The sequence below is a fragment of the Camellia sinensis genome, chromosome 7 (genome assembly GCF_055761805.1).
Source record: "Camellia sinensis isolate YWXY chromosome 7, ASM5576180v1, whole genome shotgun sequence".
In the NCBI taxonomy this organism is placed as follows: domain Eukaryota; kingdom Viridiplantae; phylum Streptophyta; class Magnoliopsida; order Ericales; family Theaceae; genus Camellia; species Camellia sinensis.
Window position 1 is genome coordinate 103,651,290 of NC_138967.1, and position 25,771 is coordinate 103,677,060.

The following is a 25,771-nucleotide window of genomic DNA, read 5'->3' on the forward strand; positions in this document are numbered from 1 at the left end:
CACGTAAAATAAAATTTTTACACCCAAGATCCTTGTTTGGTACATCGTTTGGAGAAAGAATTGGAGAGAATTGAGGTTAGTAATATCGTGTCCTGTGGTTCACATCGACCCACATGTTTTATGCTATCCGCTAATAACATATTTGATTTGGTAAAAATTAAGGTTGTAATTCGGACGAATTTTGACAGGTTGAGATATTATCCAAACTCAGCCACAATTACGTTAAGAGCTGCCTAGATCTGACCAAATTTGAATTGTAACCTGAATCCGATCCGAGTTAAATTCAAATTTCCTAAATTGCCCATACATTTATGTTTATCCATTTTTATTTTTTATTTTTTATAGTGCAACGTAATTAATGAATTTGTTAAAATTAGTTTATTTACATTTTTTTTTATAAAATCATTAACAAAGTCAAAACAAATAATTTATATAATGTAACAGAGTTGCCGCTATGGTGGTCTTTAAAATTTATGAGAGAAAAAAATTAAGGTAGCGTTTGATAGAGTTTTAGAAATATGATTTGAGAATATAATTGTATTTTGAGTTTGTAAGTTTTAAAATTATGATTTGAGTGTTGAAAATTTGTTTGGTTATGAATTTTAAAAATAGTTTTGAATTGAGTTTGAAATAATTGATATGACATATGAAATTTGATTCAAAAAACTTACAACTCATAACCAAACACATAACTTAAAATTCTATTCAAAGCTCACAAAAAAAATTTAAAAATTCAGGAATTTTTTTTTTTATTTCATATATAAAAAAATAAAAGGTGTCAATTGTCCTCCAAAAAATTTTTTTTGCACTGTTCCAATCAACCGGCCAGACGACCAGGTAGGCCAAATTTCAAAATTCAAATCCTGCCTGAAAATGAGTTTTCAAAAGTGATGTGGAAATGTATTTTGAAAGGTCTATCCAAACACATAGCTCCAAATATGGTTTGGAATCAGAATTCATACTCCACACCAATATTTTGTGTTGTGGTACTTGTGTATATAATATATATTCAAAAAATATTTTACTTTAATATAATTACTTTACTATAATATATATTCAAAATATTACTTCAAAAAAATATAATATATATTTAATATGATCCAACGATCTAAATTACTATAATATAATCCAACAACTAAATATATATATATATATATATATAATTCGGGTTTCGTATTACGTAAGATGTTTGATGTCATTGTCTAAACCCGTCCAAATTTGATTCTGGCCTTTAAATTTTTGCCAAAACCTTTAAAAAATTCAAGTTAGGCTCGAGTTGCTTGAGTTGAACCCATCCAAATTGCACCCTTAGTACAATGGATGAGATTGGTAGTGCATGGTATGGGTAATTGTATTTTTACACATAAATCCCTCCCATTCACACACTTTATTAATTTTTTAATACAATTTTATCCTAAAATGAAAACACCACAATACCCTTGTCTTCTTTAACCCATTCCCTAATTCTAAAATACCACAGCCGTCCTACATCGCTAGCGCTACCACTCTCCTCCGCCATCCCCTCTTGTCGCATCTTTCCCTCTTTCATTTGCGACTACCTTCCGCTATGAACCATACACTCCCATAAATCCCCTCTGCAAACCACCAACTTTCGAGGTTGACTGTTGAGGATAAGTTAGAAGTGGCGGTAGCGGCGACAATGGAAGGTAAAGAGTAGTGGCAATGGCAACGACGGAAGGATGGATGAATGGAAAAAATAATAATAATTGAAATTCAAGGCAAAAGTATTATTGAAATAAAGAGATGTATATTAAAAAATTAATGTTTTTTTTATGTGTGTACTGAGAATGTGTTCATTAAATGTGTGGACTAAAACAAATTAGTATGTAAAAATAGAATTACCGATTATGCTACAAGCATCTCTTATAGTTAAATAGGTAAATGACTAATTGTTACTATATTTTAGCAATGAATAAAGACAATAAAATATTTTAGTAATGCTGAGATTGCTAGCGTATGGTTCTATAATAAGCATCTTCTATAGTTCAGTAGTTAATGACTAGTTGGTATATTTTAATAATGAGTAATGATAAAATACTACATTTTGAATCTAACACAACTGATGATAGAGGACATTTAGTAATTCTTCTTTTAGTAATACACATTTTAGTAATTCTTCTTGAGTTGCATCACAACAACTCTTTCTCCATCTATCTTCACAATTGTGATTCATTGTCAAACAAAGTCAATAAGTCTGGAGTGTTCTTGCCAAGAGATTTACTTCTCTTTCAAGATCCCACATTTATCAATTGACGAATAAACTAAATCGAATTGTTAAGAAAGGATCCACAATCATATCAGATCAGCTTGCCTTGGCTTCATCACCTGTTGATGATGAAGATTTAGTCCTCTTGATCTTGAATGGACTACCTGAAGAATACAATGCTTTAAAAACCACCATACGAGCTACGTCCGAACCTATCTCAATGGATCAACTAAGTGCTTTACTTTGTTCAAAATCTATCCATGTGGAATCTACTCTCAAGCATACACATACTTCAGAAATTCCAGGTTCTTTTGCCTACGTTGCTCAAAGGAGTAGCTATTCTCATAGAGAAGGTTCTAAAGGCTCCTATAGGGGCAGAGGTGCTTTCAGACGCAAAGAGGGGGGTAGATTTCGAGGCTAGCATAGTCAGTTTCAGAGTCAGAGAAGAGGAAACACTCAATCTCAGAGAGGCAAAGCTACATCAGGCTACAATACACATAGTTACAACACAAACAGTCCTAATGTGACCTGTGGAATTTGTGGAAAAGGAAACCACACTACTCTAGATTGCTGGTACAGACTAGATGCAACTTTCCAGGCTCCATCTCATAACCATTACTCTAGTCCTTCATCCTCTACAAGTCATCTTAAGGCATATGATGCATCCAACACAGTTCCATCATCTGAAGCCAGCTGGTTTCTTGATTCTGGTGGTATAACTCACATGACACATGATCTGAATAATCTCTCTCTATATCAACCTTTTCATGGCTCAGATCAGGTGGCAATAGGTGATAAATACACACTTCTTATTGCTCATACTGGTAAAGGACTCCTTCCAACTCCCTCCTTTCCATTCCAACTTAATAAACTACTTCATGTTCCTACTCTTTCCTCAAATTTACCTTCCAACTCCCTCCTTTCCATTCTAACTTAATAAACTACTTCATGTTCCTACTCTTTCCTCAAATTTACTTTCAGTTCATCAATTGGCCTTGGACAACCATTGTACTATTACTTTTGATGAAGATTCTTTTATTATCCAGACAAGCATACTCAGAGAGTCTTGTATAGAGGCTACTATTCAAATGGACTATATCCATTCAGTCCATTCTCTGATTCTGCTTCCTTCTCTTCTCAAGCTTGTCTCTCCTACTCCACTACTCCAGCTCCTCAAAATTGGCATTTTTGCCTTGGACATCCTTCAATTAAAAATTTTCATCACATCATTTCTCATCATCACTTAGGAACTACATCTTCATTGCTGTCTAATAAAGGCTCTAGTTTGTGTGAACATTGTTATGTGTCTAAGAGCCATAGGTTACCGTTTTGTTTGTCAAATTCTACTATAAATAAGCCTTTAGCTCTCATTCACACTAATGTTTGGGGCACCTTTTCTCTATCTATTTCAGGCCTTAAATACTATGTGTTGTTCATTGATAATTTTAGAAAATTTACTTGGCTCTTTCCTCTTCATTATAAGAGTGATGTTTTTTTCCAAATTTCTATAGTTAAAAGCTTTTGTTGAGACACAATTCTCTACTAACCTTCAAATTTTAAGGAGTGACAATGGGGGTGAATACTTAAGCACTCAATTTCAAGTTTTTCTTAAACAAAAAGGGATTGAACATTAGTTGACCTGTCCTCATACACCCTCTCAAAATGGTGTGGTTGAGAGAAAACATAGGCATCTCATTGAAACCACAATTACTATCATGCAATACTCTTCCCTTCCTTTAATCTACTGGTTTGATGCTTTTGCCACTGTAGTATTTTTGATTAACAAACATCGTACTCTCAAACTCTACAATCTTACCCCTTATGAGGTTCTGTTCAAACAAAAACCTGACTACCAATTCTTAAGATCTTTTGGATATAAGTGTTATCCTTGGCTCAAGCCATATACTACTCATAAACTCCAACCAAGATTCATCCCATGTGTTTTTATTGGCAATCAACCTTCTATTAAAGGGTATAGATGTCTTGGTTCTCAATCAAGTAAAGTTTACATCTCAAGACATGTAGTCTTTGATGGGTCTTGTTTCCCTTTCAAGGCTTCTTCTTCTTCTATTTCATCTATAGTTTCTCAGTTGGTTAACTTTTTCTGGCTAGCTTCCCCTACTGCACCTTAGTCTCACTCTTCTTGTCCATTTTCTCTCTCATAACAGCCACTACAGCCTCCAACTCCTCTCATCTCTTCATCACCAGTTTCTTCACAACCACCAATTCCATCTTCAGTTGTTGTTCCTTAACAACCAGTTTCATCTCCAGTTGATGTTCCTCATCTTCAGTTGATGTTCCTCATCTTTCTACTAATCCTTCTACTCAAATTCCTATCTCCTCAATTTCTATCAATCTTCCTTGTGTTCTATCTACTACTCATTCCATGATTACTAGGTCTCAATCTAGAAGACTTCCTTGTTTTTCCACTTTTGTCTCTCTTTTTGCTTCCACTACTCCCTTTGAACCTCAAACCTATTCTGAGGCTTCCTCCTCTTTTGTTTGGCAGACTGCTATGCTGGATGAATATGCAGCTCCTGAAAAGCAAGGTACTTGGACCTTAGTCTCTTTACCACCTGGAAAATAGGCCATTGGCTGCAAATGGGTTTATAGGTTGAAACAAAATTCAGATGGCACAATAGCTCAACGAAAAGGTAGACTAGTTGCCAAGGGTTTTCTCCATACTAAGGGAGTGGACTTTCATGAGACTTTTAGTCTTGTGGCTAAACAACCAACTCTCAGAATTCTTTTGTGCCTTGTTTTTCGTTTTGACTGGCCAATCAAACAGCTTGACATTTCCAATGCTTTCCTCCATGGGGTTCTTGAAGAAGAAGTATACATGGTCCAACCTCACAGTTTTGTTCATGCTACTCAGCCTCATCTTGTTTGCAAATTAAACAAAGCTCTTTATGGCTTAAAACAAGTCCATAGAGGTTGGTTTTCTACTTTCTCAACTTTTCTCCTCTCTTAGAATTGTGTTCCTACTCAATGTGACTCATCTTTGTTTGTCCAAAAGACTTCTACTTCTATTACCATTTTTACTCATATATGTGGATGATATCCTTCTCACTGGCAGTGACCCTCTTTATATTGTTTCTTTGATTCAACAAATGCATGCTACCTTTTTTTATGAAAGAACTAGGCTTTATTAACTACTTTCTTGGTGTTTCTGTCACCAAGTCCTCTGTTGGATATGTTCTTTCTTAACAGAAGTATACTTCAGAGATTCTAGCTAAAACAGGCATGAGTGATTGCAAGTCTTACTCCTCTCCCATGGCTACTAAACCTTCTACTCTTTCTTCTGATGTTGACTTACCCTTTAGTCAACCATCACTTTATAGAAGTTTAGAAGGTGCTCTTCAATACTTAACTATCACTAAACCAAATCTTGCCTGTGTTGTTAATCATGTCTGCCAATTCATGCAAGCACCCTTGAATAGTCATTTTGCCTCTATCAAAAGGTTGCTTAGATATCTTAAAGGCACATTAGGCCATGGTCTTCATTTCTCTAGTGGTCCTCTTATTCTTAATGCCTACTCTGACTCAGACTAGGTAGGAAATGTGCTTGATAGAAGGTCCACTACTGGGTATTGTGTTTACCTTGGTCCCAATTTAATTTCTTGGTCTGCCAATAAGCAACCAACTGTGTCTAGTTCTTCCTCAGGGGCCGAGTATAAAGCCTTAGGTCAAACCTCAGCTGAACTGAGTTGGCTTGGCATGTTGTTAGCAGAGCTGCACATTCTTGTGTCTGTTCCCACTCTTTGGTGTGACAACTTATCTGCTATTGCTATGTCTCACAATCCTGGGTTTCATGCTCGAACTAAGCATATTGAAGTGGATTATCATTTTGTTCGAGAAAGAGAAGAAGCTTCACATTTGTCACATTCCTACCATTGATCAAATAGCAAACATTTTCACCAAACCTTTGTCTGTGGCTAGGTTTCAGTACCTTCAAAGCAAACTCTTAGTTCTTCCCAGTCCTATGAGTTTGCAGGGAATGATAAGATAGAGCCGCAGCTATAGCATAACACAGCTATAGCAGTAGCTCTAGTAGATTTAGCAGATTCAGCAGATTTACAGCTTTAGTAGATTCAAAGAGCTAGCAACAGCTCCAGTAGTCACGTGTGCATTACCAAGGCTAGGTAGTTAGTTTATTAGAGATTAACTATAGTTTACTTAGATGGTTATGGTTAGGTTAAGTGTATCAGTCTTGTATCTATACTATCTCCTCAGTGTCATGTAGATTTATTTGTAAAAATCAATTAAGTTGATATATTCTTGTTTTCTCTTTAGGTTCTACTCAATTAGACAGATCAAAATTATCATTAATTTTTTTTTAAGAAAAAATCCCACTAATAAAGACAAAGAAACGACAAAACAGGTTTATTTTATTTTTTATTTTTGTGTGAATCTTTTTTTGGAGTTTTTGGTTTTTTTTTTTTTTTTAACATTTTAAATTCTTCTCCACTAGATGGACTAAAAATGTAGTAAAAATACTTTGGACACAAATTTGTAAAATATAATTTGATTCCTCTCATTGTAAACTATAAGAGAATTCTATGGTACCCACCCCTAAAGAAGGTATGTACCATATGCCCCCAGTTACAATTTTTGGGATTTAGGCTATGCCCTATTATGGTATTAGTTTTTTTTTTTTTATTGAGAAAAAAAATTATTGATAAATATTAGAGTACACAAACAACAGACAAACATCAATAAAGAGAGTAAGTGCAAAGAGTATCAAAATACAACTAAATGATCCCAACTACGTTAGCCCTATTATGACTTGGTTATAATTTGATTATGACTCTTGTGGTATTAGTTATGACTCATTATCATGTTAGTTATGGCATTATTTTATTTATAATCCAAAATGTCATTAGTTATACCTCATGTGTGGTTTGGTTACAACTTCTTTTTTTAGTTATGATTAAGGAGGATTTAGTTATGACATTTATGGTAAATAACATCACAAATGTCATAATTTGAAAGTGTGATTACCCTCAAGTTTATACTTTATTTATTTATTTATTTTGATTTTAATTTTTTTGAAGGAATGATAAACTGCATTAATAAGGCAACATGAAACGAAGTTTCCATCATACTAATAGTTAGCGGACTCTAAAAAAGAAAAAGAGGGTTTAAGACAACCAAACATAAAAGACATAAAAGACATCATTAGTTGTCTTAACCCTCATTGGTTTGGACTACGTTACTCGATATCGCGATTTAGAACCATGATGCTAGGATGCTGTTAGAGCCTCCCCTACGAGATATTACCATTGTCGTTGAATCCAATATCTGTTTTTGCTCCTTGCAATCACTCGAAACTTAGGGAAGATGTCGTGATAATGAATCACTCTCCAAGTGTTGTGGTGTTAGGTAAATCATGGAAGTGTGGGTGACAAGATCCTCAATTGCTAGTTTGTAGCAATCACTCGAAACTTAGGAATACTCTGATAATGAACTACTCTCTAAGTATTGTGGTGTTGGGTTAATCAAGGAAGATTGGATGACCGAACCCACGACTACTAGTTTGTAGCCATCCAATTGATCATCTTGGACATTTGGCTGATTGAGATGACTCTTTTTTCTTGACCTCGACAACTGACAAACTAGACCTATGTAGGAATCTAAACTTACCTTCATTTTGTAGAGATTGGCCTAGGTTGAGATCAATGAGAAGGAAGTTTCTGGGCATAATAACCTTTTTCTTTTCTTGGTTCATTAAAGTAGCACCCCTTTTTTCCTTTCCAATCCCACCATTGCAATTTGGAGATAGACCATTTCCTTGTTTAGGATCACCCATTCCATAATCAATCCATAAACTATATTTCTCAAGCGAAGTTGTTGGAAATATGGAAGCACCATTGTTACCAATTGCAAGAAGACTCTTACTATGTGATGGGCCACCTTTTTGGAATCATTTCCTATACATCTAACAAAGTTGATGAGAAAGTAAGAGCTGGATCAATAACAACCGTATCATTCATACTATGAGCTACATGGAAAGGCCTGGCCTTGCTTTGCCCAATTAAGATATTGTCCCTACCCATATCTTCCATCATGATATATGTATCTATAGCTTTGATATTCCTCAAGGCAATATCCCAATCAAAATTGAAGTCATTACACAATGTATCTTGGATTAAAGCAATTTCTAGAGGATCCAAACCTAAAAACATGTCATATGGAAATCTACTTTTCATGTTATCCTGACAAAAATCTGAGTCCATTGTAAGTCCCTTGCCTTTTATATTCTTTGAAGCTTGCCTTTCATTTGGTGTAGAGTTGAGGAAAAAGCCTCTTTTAAACATATTTATAGTCCAAAAAACAAGAAGTCCACAAACAACAACCACAACAACAACTGAATAAAATTATAGAAACACACAACACTCACAGCCCCTACCACTACAACAATCTAAATGAAAGCCCACTCACAAAACAATATAAAGAAAGAATAGATATCGAAGGATGCCATTAGGGGCTAACCCAAGGAAAAAAGCAACTTTGAAACCAGTTTTGGATAAAGTCAGAAGCAAATTAGCTGGTTGGAAAAGAAAGATGTTGTCCTTTGAAGGGAGACTAACACTTGTAAAAGTAGTAACATCATCATTACTAGTGTATTACTTGTCGTTGTTCAAGATGACTTAAGAGGTTGCTAAAGGTTTGGAGAAGCTTCAAGCTACATTCTTGTGGGGTGGTTCTGAACTAGAGAGAAAAATTCATATAGTCAAATGGGAGGACTTGTCTAAAAGGGTGGATCAAGGAGGATTACGCATCAAGAAAATAAATGATGTTAACAACTGCTTGCTAATTAAATGGTGGTGGAGGTTTGGTAGTGAAAGTGAAGCTTGGTGGTGGAGGTTTGGTAGTGAAAATGAAGCTTTGTGGAAAAGAGTAATTTGCAGCAAATATAAGATTGATGTGGGATGCTAGATTCCATCTTTTATTCCAACTAGCAGCCAATTTGCAGTATGGAATGGGATCATTTCTATTGCTGAGCAGTGTAACAATTTAAAGGCTTTTTACTTGAACAACTTCCATTTGAAGGTTGGGAATGGAAGGAGGATTAGGTTTTGGTCTGATACATAGTGTTAGAAGAATGGTCTGATACATAGTGTTTTGGTCTGATACATAGTGTTAGAAGGATCATGTTTGAAGGATGAATTCCGTAATCTTTATAGGTTGTCTTTGGAAAAAAATGAGTCCTTAAGAGTATTGATTGACAAGAAAGCTATATTAGGAGAATGGACCCTTGCATTTAGAAGAGAGTTGTATGAATGAGAGGAGTAGGATCTTGATAGGCTTCTTAATCACCTGTTGGTAGATCTTGCTGTGAGACCAAAGTATATTGATAGGTCTATATGGTCAGCCTCACCTTCAGGGGATCTAATTGTAGCTGCATTGTATAAGATTGTTGTGGACAATTCAGGTTCAACCATGAGAATTACCAAGTTGATTTGGCTCAATTACATCCCTCCCAAGGTGTAGGTATTTGGGTGGTTTGCCTGGAAAATGAGAGTTAAGATGAATGAGTTTTTACAAAAAGTGGGAGTTATTAATCAGAATGCCTCCACATTATGTGTGTTTTGCGACATTGGCAGTGAATTAGTGAACCATGTATTAATTTGATGTCCCTTTGTGTGGAAGATTTGGGTTGAAATACTAAAGTGGTGGGATGTTCAAGCTGCTTTACCAGGCTCTAATCGTCTTTTTTTTTTTTTATGGTGGGCAGGGGAGAAGTTGAAGAAGAGAGAAATGATGATTTGGAGTGCCATTCCATTGGTTGTGATGTGGTCAATATGGAAGTATAGAAATGAATGTGTGTTTAGAGCATCTATTCCAAGCCAGATTGAGGTTTGTGATTTAATTAAGTCTAAGATTGCTTTTTGGTTAAAACCATTCTTCAAGGACTTCCATTTCTCAGTATAGGATTTCACTCTCAATTTGAGGCAAATTAGGAAGTTCTTGGGAGGATCTGTAGTAGGTTGATAAGGTTGATAGCTGGGGATTTGTAGTAGGTTGATAGCTGCAGAGATGCCTTTTGGCCTTGGACTAACTGAAATGTCATGAATGGGAATGCTTTATTCCACAAATGAGGTCTTGGTGGTTGACAAAAGGGGAGAGGTGGATGAACTAACATGTTTGGTCTGATTTGTTAGCTGAACTGTTGTGTTGTTTGGACTGCTATGTTGATATGCTACTATGTTGCTTTGCTGTTTTGCTGTATTCTGTTTGTTTTCCTATTGAAGGTGCTAGCAAATGATAGGATGGGCTTCTTGGTGCCAACTTAGTTGGGATGATTTAGCTCATTGTGATGCTTTGTGCACCCTCATCTCTTTATTGATGTATTTGTGTGTACAATTTGTACCTTTCATTGTCATCAATAAATTTCTTTTTTGCTGATCAAAAAAATTAAAATAAAGGACAGATCAGAACTCGACCTCCCTTGCAACAAATCTGTTTCGATCGTTGATCAACATTATCAAAATATAAAAATATTGCTAATGCGTTGCTAAAGGAGTTTCAAAAGATTTGGATCAAACTAGAGGAGGAAATGAGAGAAAAAATACATGCTCAAACAAGTTTAAGAGAGATCAAAAATAGGGGTGAGAGAAAAAATGGAGGGAGAGGTACATCGATAGAGCGTGATAACCAAATTACGCAACTCCCCCTCCTTTTGGAAGATAATAATCGAAAAGGGATGATGAAAATAGCAGATTATAAGGCTTGTCAGAGTCTCGCCAGATATGGCACTGGAAATCGCATACCCTAGAATCAGAAATCGCCTCCCGAAAATCGCAAACCCTAGAATCGTGTGAGATACTTGAATCTGTTTAAGTTTATACTTTATTCAAACTAGCGGGACACGATGTGTGTGCAATTCAGATAACTAACAATAAAAATAAATAATAATGAATTTAATATCATAATATGTATGTTACTTAAATGATAAGTATGTTCGTAATGTAACCTAATTTCTTAGGTTCAAAACTTGCTTACACTGTGTATAATAAATTTTTATTTTATAAAGTTGCCACATAACATGAGGAGAAAAAGGTTTCGTAAACCAATTTAGGCATTCACTTAATAATAATATAGATAGATATAGTATAAATACTTTCACTATGACAAATGTCACGTTAAAATTATTATTAATCTATAAATATTTTTTTTTGGGTAAGTAATCTATAAATATTTTATCGTGTGTTAAAAAAAAAAATCAAATTATATCATTAGTTCTTATATTTTGACACTTACGTTATTTTGTTCCCTTTAATTTTTTCACTATCTCAATTTGATCTAATTGATTTAATAGTTAACATTTTTTTTTTAATGAAAAATGTGTATACATGTATCATCCTTTTAGAGACAAAATTATAAACTTCATCAATTCAGGGAGTTAATCTCAACCAACTTAATCATAATTTTCATTCAAAAATCGTAATGATATTATCAATTAGACTAAATTGATACTAAATCTAAAATTAAGGGTCAAATTGGAGTTAATTGAAAATATAAAAACAAAAATGACATAAGAGATAAAACGTAGAGACTATTAATACAATTTTCCAAATAAAAAAAGCAAAGAAAAAGCCATATCTATGTTTAGTAGATTGTGAACTTTTAGACTATGTTTAAATCATAAATTTGAAAGAATTTAAATATATATATATATATATATATAATGTAATTATATTTGACTCACATTTTTGTTTTCATTTATAAATTCTTACCTAAATACACAGCCTTACAGGAGCAACAAACACTTTTGTCTTCAGCTTTTGCTAACAAAAAGGAAATTATACATGAGAGGATTAGTTTCACTGAGTTTCAAATTAATATGATGTCTAGTTTCTAAATAGTAACAACTTTTGATTTTACATTACTAGAAAATAACAAATATGGATAACTTGTTTGTTGTGATATTGGGCAGTAATGCCAGGCAAGACTTTGATGACGAGAGCTGACCGCGATGTGGAGAATCCAAGTGATATGGGGCCTTGTATCTCCAAATCAATATCAGCACGCTGGTGTTGGGTATCCAACTTAGTCGCAGGTGTGTGTACACTCTTTTTCATTTTATTTTGTTTTGAGGAAAGGTTCAATTAAATCCAAAGTCATGTGTTTCAGATTGAAGGGTATTGTTAGAATCTAGGAGTACTGATCCGGAGGTCTTATTTGAACAGTTCAAAATTTATCTAGTTCTAAAATAAAATATTTGCATCAATTAGTCTTACATATTTTAAATTAAACCAAACCAAACGAAACCAACCAAACCAAACAAGCCTTAAATCTCATCAAATGGGGTCAGTTGCATAAATCCTTCTTCTCCACTCAACTCTATCCAAGATTATTTCGTTAGTCAAATTAAGAAGATTCATATTTCTATTTACTGTACTAGTCCATATCAATTTGGGTCTATCCCTTCCCCTAACAGGACCATCTACCGTCACTGTCTCACATATCTTCACTACTGCCTCTGATGGTCTCCGTTGTATATGATCAAACCATCTCAATCTATTCTCTGTCAACCTATTTTTTCGATACTACTCCTATCCATTCTTGAATATACTCATTCCTAACTATGTCTTTTTTAGTCCTACCACACATCCTCCTTAGCATCCTCATCTCAACAATACTCATCTTATCTACATGTTGTTTCTTAGTTACCCAACATTCTGTTCCATATAATATCGTTAGTCTAATTGTCGTTCTATAGAACTTCCATTTTAATCCAATGGATACTCGTTTTTCACACAGTACTCTAGACGCACTCTTCCACTTAAGCCACCTTACCTTAATTCTATAGACCACATCTACTCCAATCTCCCTTGTCGTTGTGATAATTGATCATAAATAACAAAAATGTTGACTATTAAACAGTTTTTGATTCTCAATCTTCACTTTTCCTCAGTTTTCATAGTGACTGTTACTAAAATTACACTCTATATACTTTGTCTTAATTTTGCTTATCCTAAACCTTTAGATTTAAGTATTTTTCTCCAAATCTCCAACTTAGTATTAACTCCTTTAGTCTCATACAAAGTATCATACACCATGTAGGGGTACAACATGTTTGTTGAAGTACCCATACTTCATAGGCTACCATATTCCACCACTAGGTGACCATTGCCAGACTTCCATCTGATAGTCAGTAGAAACTCACCAGAATGTTCAATATTGGCGGAAAGTTGCCGGGGTATCGCCAAAAATTTGTCGGAATGTTCTGAACATCCCCGGAAGTCACTAAAATGTTTAGAACATCGCTAGACATAAAGAACATCGTCGGTAATTCACTAGAATGTTCAAAATATTGCCCCCCCCCCCAAAAAAAAAAAGAAAAAGAAAAGAAAAAAAGAAATTAGAGCACAAAATTTAACCAAATCCTTTCTAACACCACAAAACACAAAAGAAAATAATATATATATATATATAACTATTTATCATACATAGAACATAATTTTCATTCACAAAATTGTAAAAATTTATAGTTTGAATTTATTACTCATCAAACTACATAAATTTCTAATTTCAAAATTGAAAAAATTATCAGTTTGCAGTTTCAAAATAAAAAGATTATCAGTTTGTTTGTTTGCAATTTATCAAAACACAATTTCACGTCGCGACAATGGTCGAGATATTTCAGATCAGTAGTTTCTAGGGGTTTGTACATTTTCAATTTGTCAAAAAAAAAAAAAGAGGGCTAGAGTCATAGAGAAAAGTATAAACATGTCTTTAAAACTGTAAAATTTTACAATTTTCACTACCTGTAATTAAAACTCGAAAAATATTTGTTCAGAACTTAAAAATTTTCTCTATTAAAACAGGAAAAGAAAAGTGTATAGCAAAAAAAAAAGAAGAAAAAAAATTGAGTGATCGAATGAGAGAGACAGGCATAGAAAGATGATTCTATTTTGGCAACCATTTTTGGTTGAGATCTGATCCGATCTAATATAGATCTACTCAGATCTGCTCTAAATCTGAATATTTTGGTGAGTCTTGTCATGTGATCTTGGCCAGATCTGAATAGATCTATGTCAAGAACATCGCTGGAAACTCATCTCCATCGCCGTTAATGAAGGCAAAGCAAGGAGTTAGTGATCGCTGGTTGCCGAACCCCAATTAACGGTGGTCACTAGTTGCCGGTGAGTGTATATTAGAAAGAGAAAGATGAGATGGAATGTGACTTTTGGGTCTACACAAAAATTTCGGGACTAAGAGTTTGTTTGGCATATACTAAAAAAGCCAAAAAGTCAAAAAGTCACTATCCTATTTAAGTCACATCACCTCTCTACCACATCACTTCAAACCCAACCCATATTTCATAAAAAGTCAAAAAGTACACTTATTTAAAACATCTCAAAACACCCTTAAATACAACTCCTTATATCAAGATGCACGACTAATTAACCCTTGAATCTATAACACTTGTTACCAATCCTACTCAGACCTTAAGTTTAGCCTAAGGTCTTGTAGCCACACTTTAAAGATGGCTTAAATTTGCTTCCTTTCAGTGGTGGCTAAGTGTTTTTTGCAGGCCGACCTGGTGATGGTGGTGTCGCCGTCGCGGTAGTGGCTAGGGAGGTTTTCTTGGGCTAACGCGACGGCGGGGATTTGGCCTTGGAGTCTGTCTGTGGCGGAGACTTCGCAGGAGAGAAAATGAGGAGAAGAGAGAGAGCGAGAGAGAGAGAAAGAGAGAGAGAGAGAATCACAGATTTGATCTCAGATCCGTAGGCAGAAGGTGGCGGCGACATCGCCGGTGAGTGGGAAAATGAGGCGGTGGACGTAAATTTGATCTCAGATTTGATAGAGGAGAGAGAGAGAGAGAGAGAGAGAGTTTGAAGAAATGGTTTAGAGATATAGGGCTTGTTTGGTTTATATGTTAAGATATGATTTTTAAGAAAAAAAATTCAAATTTTGTTTGGTTTAAATTTTTTGAATTTTTTTTTCTAAAATCACTCTTTCTCCTATATATCAATCAATCATCTTTTTTTCTTTCCTCTTTCATTCTTAATTATTTTTTATCTCGCACACATCTACTCAACTATAACAAAATATTAAATAATATCAAATTTCCAAGCTCTAAAACTATTTTCAACATATACAACCAAACAAACTAAAAAAAATTCTAAACTTTCTTTCCAATTTTTTTTTGTTTTGAAAATTTATCTCAATGCACAAACCAAATATACTCATAAATTCCACACGTTGATATGCATAGGAATGGGTATTTTAATCATTTTGTAATCTAAATTTAGATTTATGTATGGAATGCCCAAAGTATTTTATCAAAAAAGTAAAAAGTATTGATTAAAACATTTAAAAAAATTATTAAAAAAATACATATTAAAAACAATGTTTTAGAAAACTCCAAACTAAACAAATTATATATTTTATGGTTTGATTTCAACTTTTATGTGTATTGATGAAATAAATGTTATATTTATGTATGAGATTCACCATATTTAAAAGACAATAAAATAAATAAATTATATATATGTATTGAAAAAAGATTGAACCCTTAAAAAAAGCATAAATTATCTAGTAAGTCAAGAAGACCATGTGTCTATGTGTCTAACCCATGATATATTGTAATTTGTCTATCAGCTCTTTATTATTAGGGTCATGAATTTATTTAGTCTCTGTTATTAGGGGTGTAAACAGTTCGGTTTGATCGGTGTTGAGGGCATATTTAGCATCGAAACGATCCTTATGGCTTTCATGGTTGAGAAGCCAACACATACTGTATGCTATAGTTCAGTTTTATCGATTTTGTCAGTTTGATGTAAAAGAGAAATTTGCATAAAGTTTTAAAGGATTTGATAGAAGATTATAAAATTTTACATTAAAAATAAATGAAGAAAATGCATGAAAGTTCCTGTATAAATGTTTCTCCATAGTTTTTATTATAAAAGTGTATTATATTTGTTACTTATCATATAATGTTGAAGAAATTCTATTATTACAGTATTTAGATGTAATATTCGGCTAGTTCAATTTGCATTGGTATAAAATTTTAAAACCGAGACAAGACCATATGTTATGAAAAACAAACCAAAAATTGAAATTTTAATCAGTTTTGACTGGTCGGCTCATGTTCCATCAGTTTTTCTTAGATCTCTACCTGTTGTTGGTTAGGTACACGATCAACACAAAATTCCTTTTAAATTATTTTTTTTTTAATTTACCAACAATAACATGGCATATTACATGTCAATTTTTAATTTTAACACAAACTTAATCATGTAAAGTTCAACTATCTATATAAATTATGAATCTCTAACATTTTTCTTCGAGTAACTTTCCCACACCACTATGTTTATCTATTTTAACATTTTTGTTCTCGTTATTATGACTAATTATTCTGCAATGATTTTTCTTACAGGATACAGAAGGTTCGTCAGAGGTTAGTTACCCTTATTTTTCAACTATGAGCTATAATTTTTTAATTTTAAGAAAAAATAAGAAATTCAAATAGTATAAAATTATTATTTTATCTAACCATATCATTAATTTTAAATTTTAAAAATCTCTAGATAACAAAGTCAAAAAATAAATTTTAGATACACCATTTAATTATGAAAAAATTAATGAAACATCCCTTTCAAACTTTTGATAGTAGGAAATGTTCAATATATTTTTCTTTTATTAGTTAAGGTCCCTCAAATTGATTACATACACACCCACACATTATACATATACATCAATACATCCAAAGAGAGAGAGAATTGCCTCTTCAGTCAGCGGAAGTAGCGAGACTGCCAACGTTGGGAGTCTGTGTCAAAAAGAAATTTCTCTGTCAGTTTGCTATTATCATTATCATTATCATTATTATTCTTTTATTCTTCATTTTTGAAATTTTTGTATGATAATTTCTTTGAATTTCTTTGCGATCATATTAGAGAAATTTCTCACTTACTTTGAATTTTCTCTGTGAAGAGCTAAAATTTCTCTATAAAAATTTTTTGTGCTAAATTTTTTTTTTTTTTTTGCATCGAAATTTCTCTGTCAAAAATCTCTCTGTGAAAATGTTAAAGGATCTCAATTATTATGAAAATGTGACATGTCATTTTCTTTTTATATAAAATCTTAATATCAAGAACCTTAAACTAAAAACCCCATTATTATATCTAAAATACATTTAATTTGAAATTTATTTATTTTTAAATGAAAGTCCAAATATAATTCTAATGATATATAAAACTAATTTAAATATGATTAATCATACTTTGAAATGTATTATGCACGCGTATTATAGATGTGAGAATCCTCAAAATCTTTTAAACTAATTTGATATTATATATAATTAATATATATATATATATTTTATTGGCAAAGTGAAAATTTTATTAAAAATATAAAATTAAGGGTATAAGGAAATGAAATGCACATAGAGAGATTCGAAAAATACAAATACACATACTACTATTGTTCACATCCACACAACCAATTCCCCTGCCTCACAAATTTTTTAACTATAAAGTGAAAAAAACAAAACACAATACTAATCATCCACACAACCAATTCCTCAACCTCGTGAATTTTTTAATTATAAAGAGAAAAAACAAAACACAAAACTAGTCATCCACACAACCAATTCCTCAACCTCATGAATTTTTTAATTATAAACCAAACCAAACCAAACCAAGCCTTAAGTCCCATCAAATGGGATCGGCTACATGAATCTTTCTTCTCCACACGGCCCTATCAAAGGCCATTTCATTAGTCAAATTAAGTAGATTCATATCTCTATTTATAACGCTAGTCAACGTTAATCTAGGCCTACCCGTCCCCTAACACTTCCATCTATCGTTACAGCATCGCATCTCTTCACTACTGCCTCTGTTGGTCTCCGTTGAATATGACCAAACCATCTCAAACGATTCTCTCTCAACTTATCTTCTATCGGTGCTACTCCTACCCATTCCCGAATACACTCATTCCTAATCCTGTCTTGTCTAGTCTTACCACACATCCACCTTAGCATCCTCATCTCAGCCACACTCATCTTATCTACATATTGTTTCTTGGTTGCCCAACACTCCATCCCATACAACATAGCTGGTCTAATAGCCGTTCTATAGAACTTACCTTTTAGTCTAGTGGGTATTCGTTTATCGCACAATACCCCAGACGCACTTCTCCACTTACACCATCCTGCCTTAATCCTATGGGCCACATCTGCATCAATCTCTCCCATTGTTGTGATAATCGACCCTAAATAACGAAAATGTTCACTCTTAGGCAGTTCTTGGTTCTCAATCTTCACTTCTCCTCTGCTTTCATTGTTACTGTTACTAAATTTACACTCCATGTACTCTGTCTTAGTTCTGCTTATCCGAAATCCTTTAGATTCAAGAGCTTTTCTCCAAATCTCCAACTTTGTGTTAACTCCTTCTCTAGTCTCATCCACTAACACAATATCGTCTACAAAAAGCATACACCATGGCACATCATCCTGAATATTTATCGTCAACTCGTCCATAACTAAAGCAAAAAGATAAGGACTTAAGGTAGATCCTTGGTGTAACCCTACAGTGATAGGAAATTCATTTGTTTCTCCAGCTGGCGATCTAATAGTGGTCACCACCCCTTCATACATGTCCCTAATCACGTCAATGTAGCCTTTTGTCACCCCTTTCTTCTCTAACGCTCACCATATTATATCTCGGGGCACTCTGTCATATGCTTTCTCAAGGTCGATAAACACCATATGAATGTCTGTTTTCTTTTCTTTATACTTTTCTATAACTCTCCTCAAAAGATAGATCGCTTCCATTGTTGACCTACCAGGCATAAACCCAAATTGATTCTCTGACACCTCTGTTATGTCTCGCGATCGACGTTCCATCACTCTCTCCCACACTTTCATTATATGACACATTAGCTTAATTCCTCTATAGTTGTTACAATTCTGGACATCACCTTTATTCTTATAGATTGGCACTAACATACTCTTCCTCCACTCATCTGGCATGTTCCTAGTCAACAAAATTTTGCTAAACAACCTAGTTAACCAAGCAACTCCCTTTTTACCCAAACACTTCCAAGCTTCAATAGGGATATCATCAGGTCCTAAAGTCTTATTTGATTTCATCTTCTTAAGTGCAATCTCTACTTCAAAGTTCCTAATCCTGCGATAGAACCTATAGTCTTGGTTTATCGTATTACTGATTATTTCTTCCCCTATTGTCGTACTTCCATGTTCCTCATTTAACAATTTCTCAAAATAATTCTTCCATCTTTCCTTAATCTCATCATCCTTCACCAATACCTTAGAATCCTCACTCTTGATGCACTTTACTTGATTAAAATCTCTTGTTTTCCTCTCCCGTATCTTAACAAGTTTGTATACCCTCTTCTCTCCCTCCTTACTATTTAGTCTAGTGTATAGGTCATCATAAACTTTCAACTTAGTCTCTCTCACTACTTTCTTAACCTCCTTATTAGCCAATCTATAGCTCTTAAGGTTTTCCTCAGTTCTATCCTTCTGCCACTTTTTAAAGCACTCTTTTTTTGCCTTAACTACCGCTTGGACCTCTTCCCTCCACCACCAAGTTTCCCTAGAGCTAGGTCCCGTTCCTTTCGACTCTCCAAGCACTTCCCTTGAGATTCTCCTTATACAATTGGCCATCGAATTCCACATAGTGTTAGCATCACCTTCTAAGTCCCAAGTACCTTCCTTATCCATTCGATTCTTAAATATTTCTAGTTTATCCCCTTTTAAGTCCCACCATCTTGTCCTACGACGCCCACCATCCTTCCTAACTTGGTATTGCCCTCTAAAACATAAATCTAGTACCGAAATCCTATGTTGAGAGACCAGACTCTCACCAGGAATCACCTTACAATCATTGCATTTTAGGCAGTCCACTTTTCTTACTAAGAAATAGTCTATTTGGCTCTTAACTAATCCACTCTTAAAGGTTATCAAATGCTCATCCCTTTTCTTATACATAGTATTAGCCACTACCAGGTCAGAAGCCAACGCAAAATCTAAGATTCTCTCTCCAGCCTCATTTCTGTCACCAAAACCGTATCCACCATGCACCCTTTCATAACCTACTTTATCTATGCCCACATGGCCATTAAAATCTCCACCTATAACCAGGTTCTCTCCTACGGGTATCTCCTGTAAGATCTCATCCATTTGCTCCCAAAAATCCCTCTTAGTCTGATCATCTAACCCTACTTGAGGGGCGTAAGCGCTAATAATATTCACTATATTCCCTCCAATAACTAGTTTAATTAGCATAATCATATCTCCTTTCCTAGTGACCGCCACCACACTTTCCACAAGACCCTTGGCAATTATGATTCTAACCCCATTCCTGCGTCTATCCTTACCACTATAATAAAGTTTAAAACTAGTATCCTCAATTTCCTTAGCTTTCTCTCCCATCCACTTAGTTTCTTGTATGCAAGCTATACTAACTCTCCTCCTAATCATAACATCTACCAATTCCATCGTCTTACCAGTTAAGGTTCCTATGTTCCAAGTGGCTATCCTAAGCCTATAGTCTTGAACTAGCTTCTTTACCCGCGCTTGTCCAGAAAAAACGTGGAAACCTTTGCCCATTTTTCACCGCATCCAGGCATCAATGCGGCGCCCCTTGCTCACTTTTCGAAACATCCAGAGGCAGGCGCAACGCGTCACTTGAGGGGAACGACCTAGCATTTAAACGATTCAAAGTAGGATTCATTTTCATAAGGGATCCGAGCGGCTTTTTTACGTGTTGGCTGTCGACTACCTAACACACAACCCTCCTCCTTAACCCGGGCTTGGGACCGGCGGAGTTGTTAACAATCCCGGCGGAGTTGAATTTTTTAATTATAAAGAGAAAAAAAAACAAAACACAAAACTAGTCATCCACACAACCAATTCCTCAACCTCATGAATTTTTTAATTATAAAGATGCAAAAAAACAAAACACAAAACTAATTAAGTAGATCTTAACTGCATCAATAAAGTTTCTTTCTTTTGCCGATCAAACCATAAATCTTAACTGCAATACAACCAAATATTTTGAATCTCCCACACCCTTCAATCCCCCACCCTACTAACTGACTCCACGCCTAACAAAAGTTCCCTAGACTTGAAATAAAACTAATCTAAATCATATACTAAAACTAATTTAATTTATTCACATCTAAAGAAACAAGCACAATGCTTATTAATCATACACCATACGAAAATATTTAGCTGAAGAATTCAAATAAAAGTAGATAAACACGTTCCATATCTATATCTATATCTTCTATAGATATGAAATATATATTTTTTATTATAAAATATATTAAAAAAATATACTTTACCATTTTAAAACTAAATAGAAAAGTAGGTCAAGAGGCTTATGGTTTGAAGCTGAGCTAGAAATATCAACTTTTTTTAGCATCTAACACTGTTTTAACACCCTCAAGTTAGATCATGTTCCCATCTTTCAAATATATATATATATATATATATTTATATTCATATCAACTTGAGAAATTATAATATAATTTAAAGGTAAAGTTTAAATTGATTTTTTCCAAACCAATCAATTATTATTATTTTTTATTTTTTATTTATTTATTTATTTTTTTGGGGAAAAGTCTAGGCTAGAACTTGGTTCGTAAGCCCAACTAATAGTTTTCTCATACATAAATATATCATAAATTGATGTAATTGTTTAAAATAAAAATTTATTATTTCTTACCCAAGATTAAATTTTGTAATAAATATGTACATATATCTTATTTTTAATATAACAATATTTATTTTCTAATTTAAAAAAAATAAATAAATAAATCAACGGGTGAGATTAGGCATAGGCCAAGATAATTCTTTAATGTTTGGTCTAGGGCCCAGAAATATTATCTTTATGGTTGTTGTTGTTGGTTTTTTTTTCTTTTTTTTTTAATTTTTATTATTATATATCGGAAGCCACTTGTAGTATCTGATCCAACTCTAACCACTCAAACCTATCGATGCTCATTCTTACTCAAAGAGTTATGATACAAAACAAATTAAAATTTCCAAACTTAAATGGACAAATTTTTATACTCTACTCTTAGTGTAATTTGAATAGTCTATCCCAATTATTTAGTAATTTATTTATTTTGTTTACATAAAAAATATAAATTTGTAATAATGGCATTAAAAATATATGTTGAAGAAAAAAATTCTAAAAATAGATAAAAACAAAATTAGCGGTCAAGTACCCGTCAAGTAAATCACATGTATAATACAATTATTATACTTTTGTTTTAGAATAATTATATACGTACTAATAATTATACTTAAAAATATAAAAGGTCAAATGTGATTAGTTATATATATATATATATATATTTAAATACGCAATGTTGTTTGGACATGTTTATCTTTAGTAAGATTGTTAGTATGATTTTAAATAGATGTAATATTACCCTTAATTTAAAAATACAATGACACCTTTTTAAATTGATATCAATAAAATAAGTTATTAGTTTTATATTTATCCTTACTCTTTCTTTTTTTTTAACTCTACCAAAGATAAAATAGTCCAAGCATTAATAATTTTTTTTTATAGAGTAAATTGTTGAAAAATTTAAGGCAAAGAGGGTGTAAGACAATAGGTATAATAGATATTTTTTGTTGATAAGAAATCCATCCATTATGAAATAATTTGGTGAGAAGTTATTTTTTTAATCTTGGAGGACATTTTTTTTTTAATTTTATCCCTTTATTTATCTGTTGACCTTTTTCAATAACTATCTGTTCAAATTTATGTCTATCTATTTAAATTTTTTTGACTATCTGCTCAAATTTATATCTATCAATTGCATTTTTTTTTTCTATCTGTTCAAAATCTATGGGTTTCTCTCTCTCACTCACTCTCTCTCTCTCTCGCTCTCTTTTTTTCTCCCTCTCTCTATATATATATATATGTGTGTGTGTGTATGTGTGTGTGTGTGTGTGTGTGTTTAAAATATGTAGATTTCCTTATTTGTTTAAAATGGATTTCTCTCTCTCTATATGTTTAAAATCAGTGGATTTCTTTCTCTATCTGTTTAAAAAATACAAAAGTATAATCTATCTGTTCAAAAAATTTTAAACTTGTTTTTCTTCTTTTCTATCTGTTGAAATTATTCACTGTAGCAACAACAACACACCAAACAAATCTTTATCTCTATATCATTATCATCATTATCTGTTCAACAACAACAAGAACAAGGAGGAAAAAAAAAAAAAAACTAAAATATCTCTAATCCACAATGATATAAGGTTTGATAATAAAAAAAAAGAAGATAAATTACGAAGGCTTTACAATGAACAACTCTAAGGAATCTAATCCACAACTCTCTTTTCCTGTTGGAATCTATAAGGGAAAAAAAATTATTTGAGTGTTGTTTTCAGATCTGATCTGTTTTTTTAGATCATATTTCTTTCCAAACAACAATGTTTGAGTGAATCAACACATCGCAAGAATCTTAGCTCATCTCTAGCGCCTTTGAAGCCTCCGATAGCCATGCATCACTGTTGGAGCCGGTTTTACTGTCTTCGCCAGAAACGAATCAAAGCCATAACTCTTGTCACACCTCGGATTTCCAAGATCCGTCCCACATAAATAAACAATAAAATAATGAATAAAAGATAATAATAAGTTAAATAAATGTTATGTCTCTTATGCAAATGGATATAATAATTAGGGAAAACAATTTAAACTCGGCCCGACGGGGACCCGATCTTCCGACTCGATTTGAGCGGTTTTTTCCCAAAAAATATATTCAACGAGGCGAGGATGGTGTGCTCATAGCAAATGAAGTTGTAGATGCATGGAAGAAATCTAGAAAGAGAGGTATAATTCTGAAATTGGATTTTGAAAAAGCTTATGACTCACTTAACTGGGAATTTCTGTGGTCGATGATGAAAAACTTGGGTTTTGGTGAGAAGTGGTTAGCTTGGATGAGAAATTGCATTTCTTCAGCCAGGGTTTCCGTGTTGGTTAACGGCTCACCGACAGAGGAATTCCAGCCACAGAAGGAGCTAAGGCAGGGTGACCCCCTCTCTCCTTTTCTGTTCATAATCGCAGCGGAAGCTCTTAACCTATTATTAGCAAGGGCAGTGGAGAAGGGTTTGTTCAGAGGAGCCTCGGTTGGTAGTAATGATTTGCGCATCTCTCATCTCCAATTCACAGATGACACCATAGTGTTTTGTGAAGGAGGTCAGGAGGAGGTGATTAATATCAAAAGGGTGTTGAGGTGTTTTGCAGTGATGTCGGGTTTAAAAATAAATTACCACAAGAGCGTTGTTTGTGGGGTGGGCTTCCAAGTTGATAAAATTGAGGGTTTAGCCCATAGATTGAATTGTCTATCGAAGAAATTACCTTTTAACTTCTTAGGATTGCCTCTTGGGGCCAACCCGAGGAGAAAGAGTACTTGGAACCCAATTCTGGACAAGGTGAGTAAGAGGCTGTCTTCTTAGAAGAGGAAACTCCTGTCTTTCGCTGGGCGTTTGACATTAATAAAATCAGTCCTTTCTAACCTGCCTTTGTACTTTTTATCTTTGTTCAAGATGCCTAAAGGGGTTGATAAGGCTCTAGTGAAAATCCAAGCCAAGTTCTTGTGGGGTGGATCTAAAGATGTGAGGAGTGTTCACTTGGTTAATTGGGGGGAGGTTACTAAGAATAAAAATCAAGGGGGTTTGGGTGTGAAAGATTTGGGTGAGGTGAATGATTGTATGTTGTTAAAATGGTGGTGGAGATTCGGTGCAGAGGATAAAGCTTTGTGGAAATCAGTTGTTTGCTCAAGGTATGGTCGTGTCAGTGGGGGTTGGTTACCTCTTTGCACAACATAGATGGGGCATCTACCATATGGAAGGATATAGTGCAGCTTTTCTCACTTAATCAGTCTTTGGGTGGGTTTTATAATCAGAATTTTAGGCTAGTAGTGGGTAATGGGAGGAGGATCCAGTTTTGGTTAGACACTTGGATGAATGAGAGAGGTCTGAAAGAGGAGTTCCCCAGATTATATAGTCTATCCACTGAGAAGGAGGAATCCTTGCAGCAAATTAGTGCCAAGAAGAGCCTTGGGATGTAGCAGCTTCAATTTAGAAGAAGGCTGCTGGCATGGGAGGAAGAGGAGCTGCAGAGATTATATACAGCATTGGAATCATCCCCTGTGCTCAGAGAGGAAGTGGAAGACTCTTGTTCTTGGCTCATCTCAAAGTCTGGGAGGTTCTCTGTTTCATCTCTGTGGAGTTTGTGGGTGGTAAATAAAGGCCCTGGTTTGAAGGTGCCAGCTGGGGTCTGGGCAAGTTTGGCTCCTCCAAAGATGCAGTTTATCTGCTGGCTTGCTTGGAGAGGTCGAATTAAGACATCTTCCTTCCTCCAAAGGATAGGGGTTCTACCTCCCAATGCTCAGATCCAGTGTGTATTCTGTCAATCTGGGGAGGAGTCAATGGAGCATGTGTTACTATTTTGTCCTCAGGTTTGGAAGTGCTGGGCAGCCATGGCTAGCTGGTGGGATCAGAATCTGGTCATCCCTAGTACAGTTGAGGGCCTACTCCATTGG

At 34.1% G+C, this 25,771-nt stretch overlaps 1 protein-coding gene across 2 annotated transcripts in view; it reads left to right on the plus strand.

The window, feature by feature from the left end:
* LOC114316525 (uncharacterized) overlaps nucleotides 1–25,771 on the plus strand; it is a 57,735-nt gene that overhangs the window by 9,561 nt on the left and 22,403 nt on the right. For both annotated transcript variants that reach the window (XM_082878934.1, XM_082878933.1), the window contains 2 exons: nucleotides 12,168–12,290; nucleotides 16,620–16,640. In XM_082878934.1, coding sequence (XP_082735060.1) covers nucleotides 12,168–12,290; nucleotides 16,620–16,640 — 144 coding nt within the window. The remainder of the gene's footprint in view (nucleotides 1–12,167; nucleotides 12,291–16,619; nucleotides 16,641–25,771) is intronic.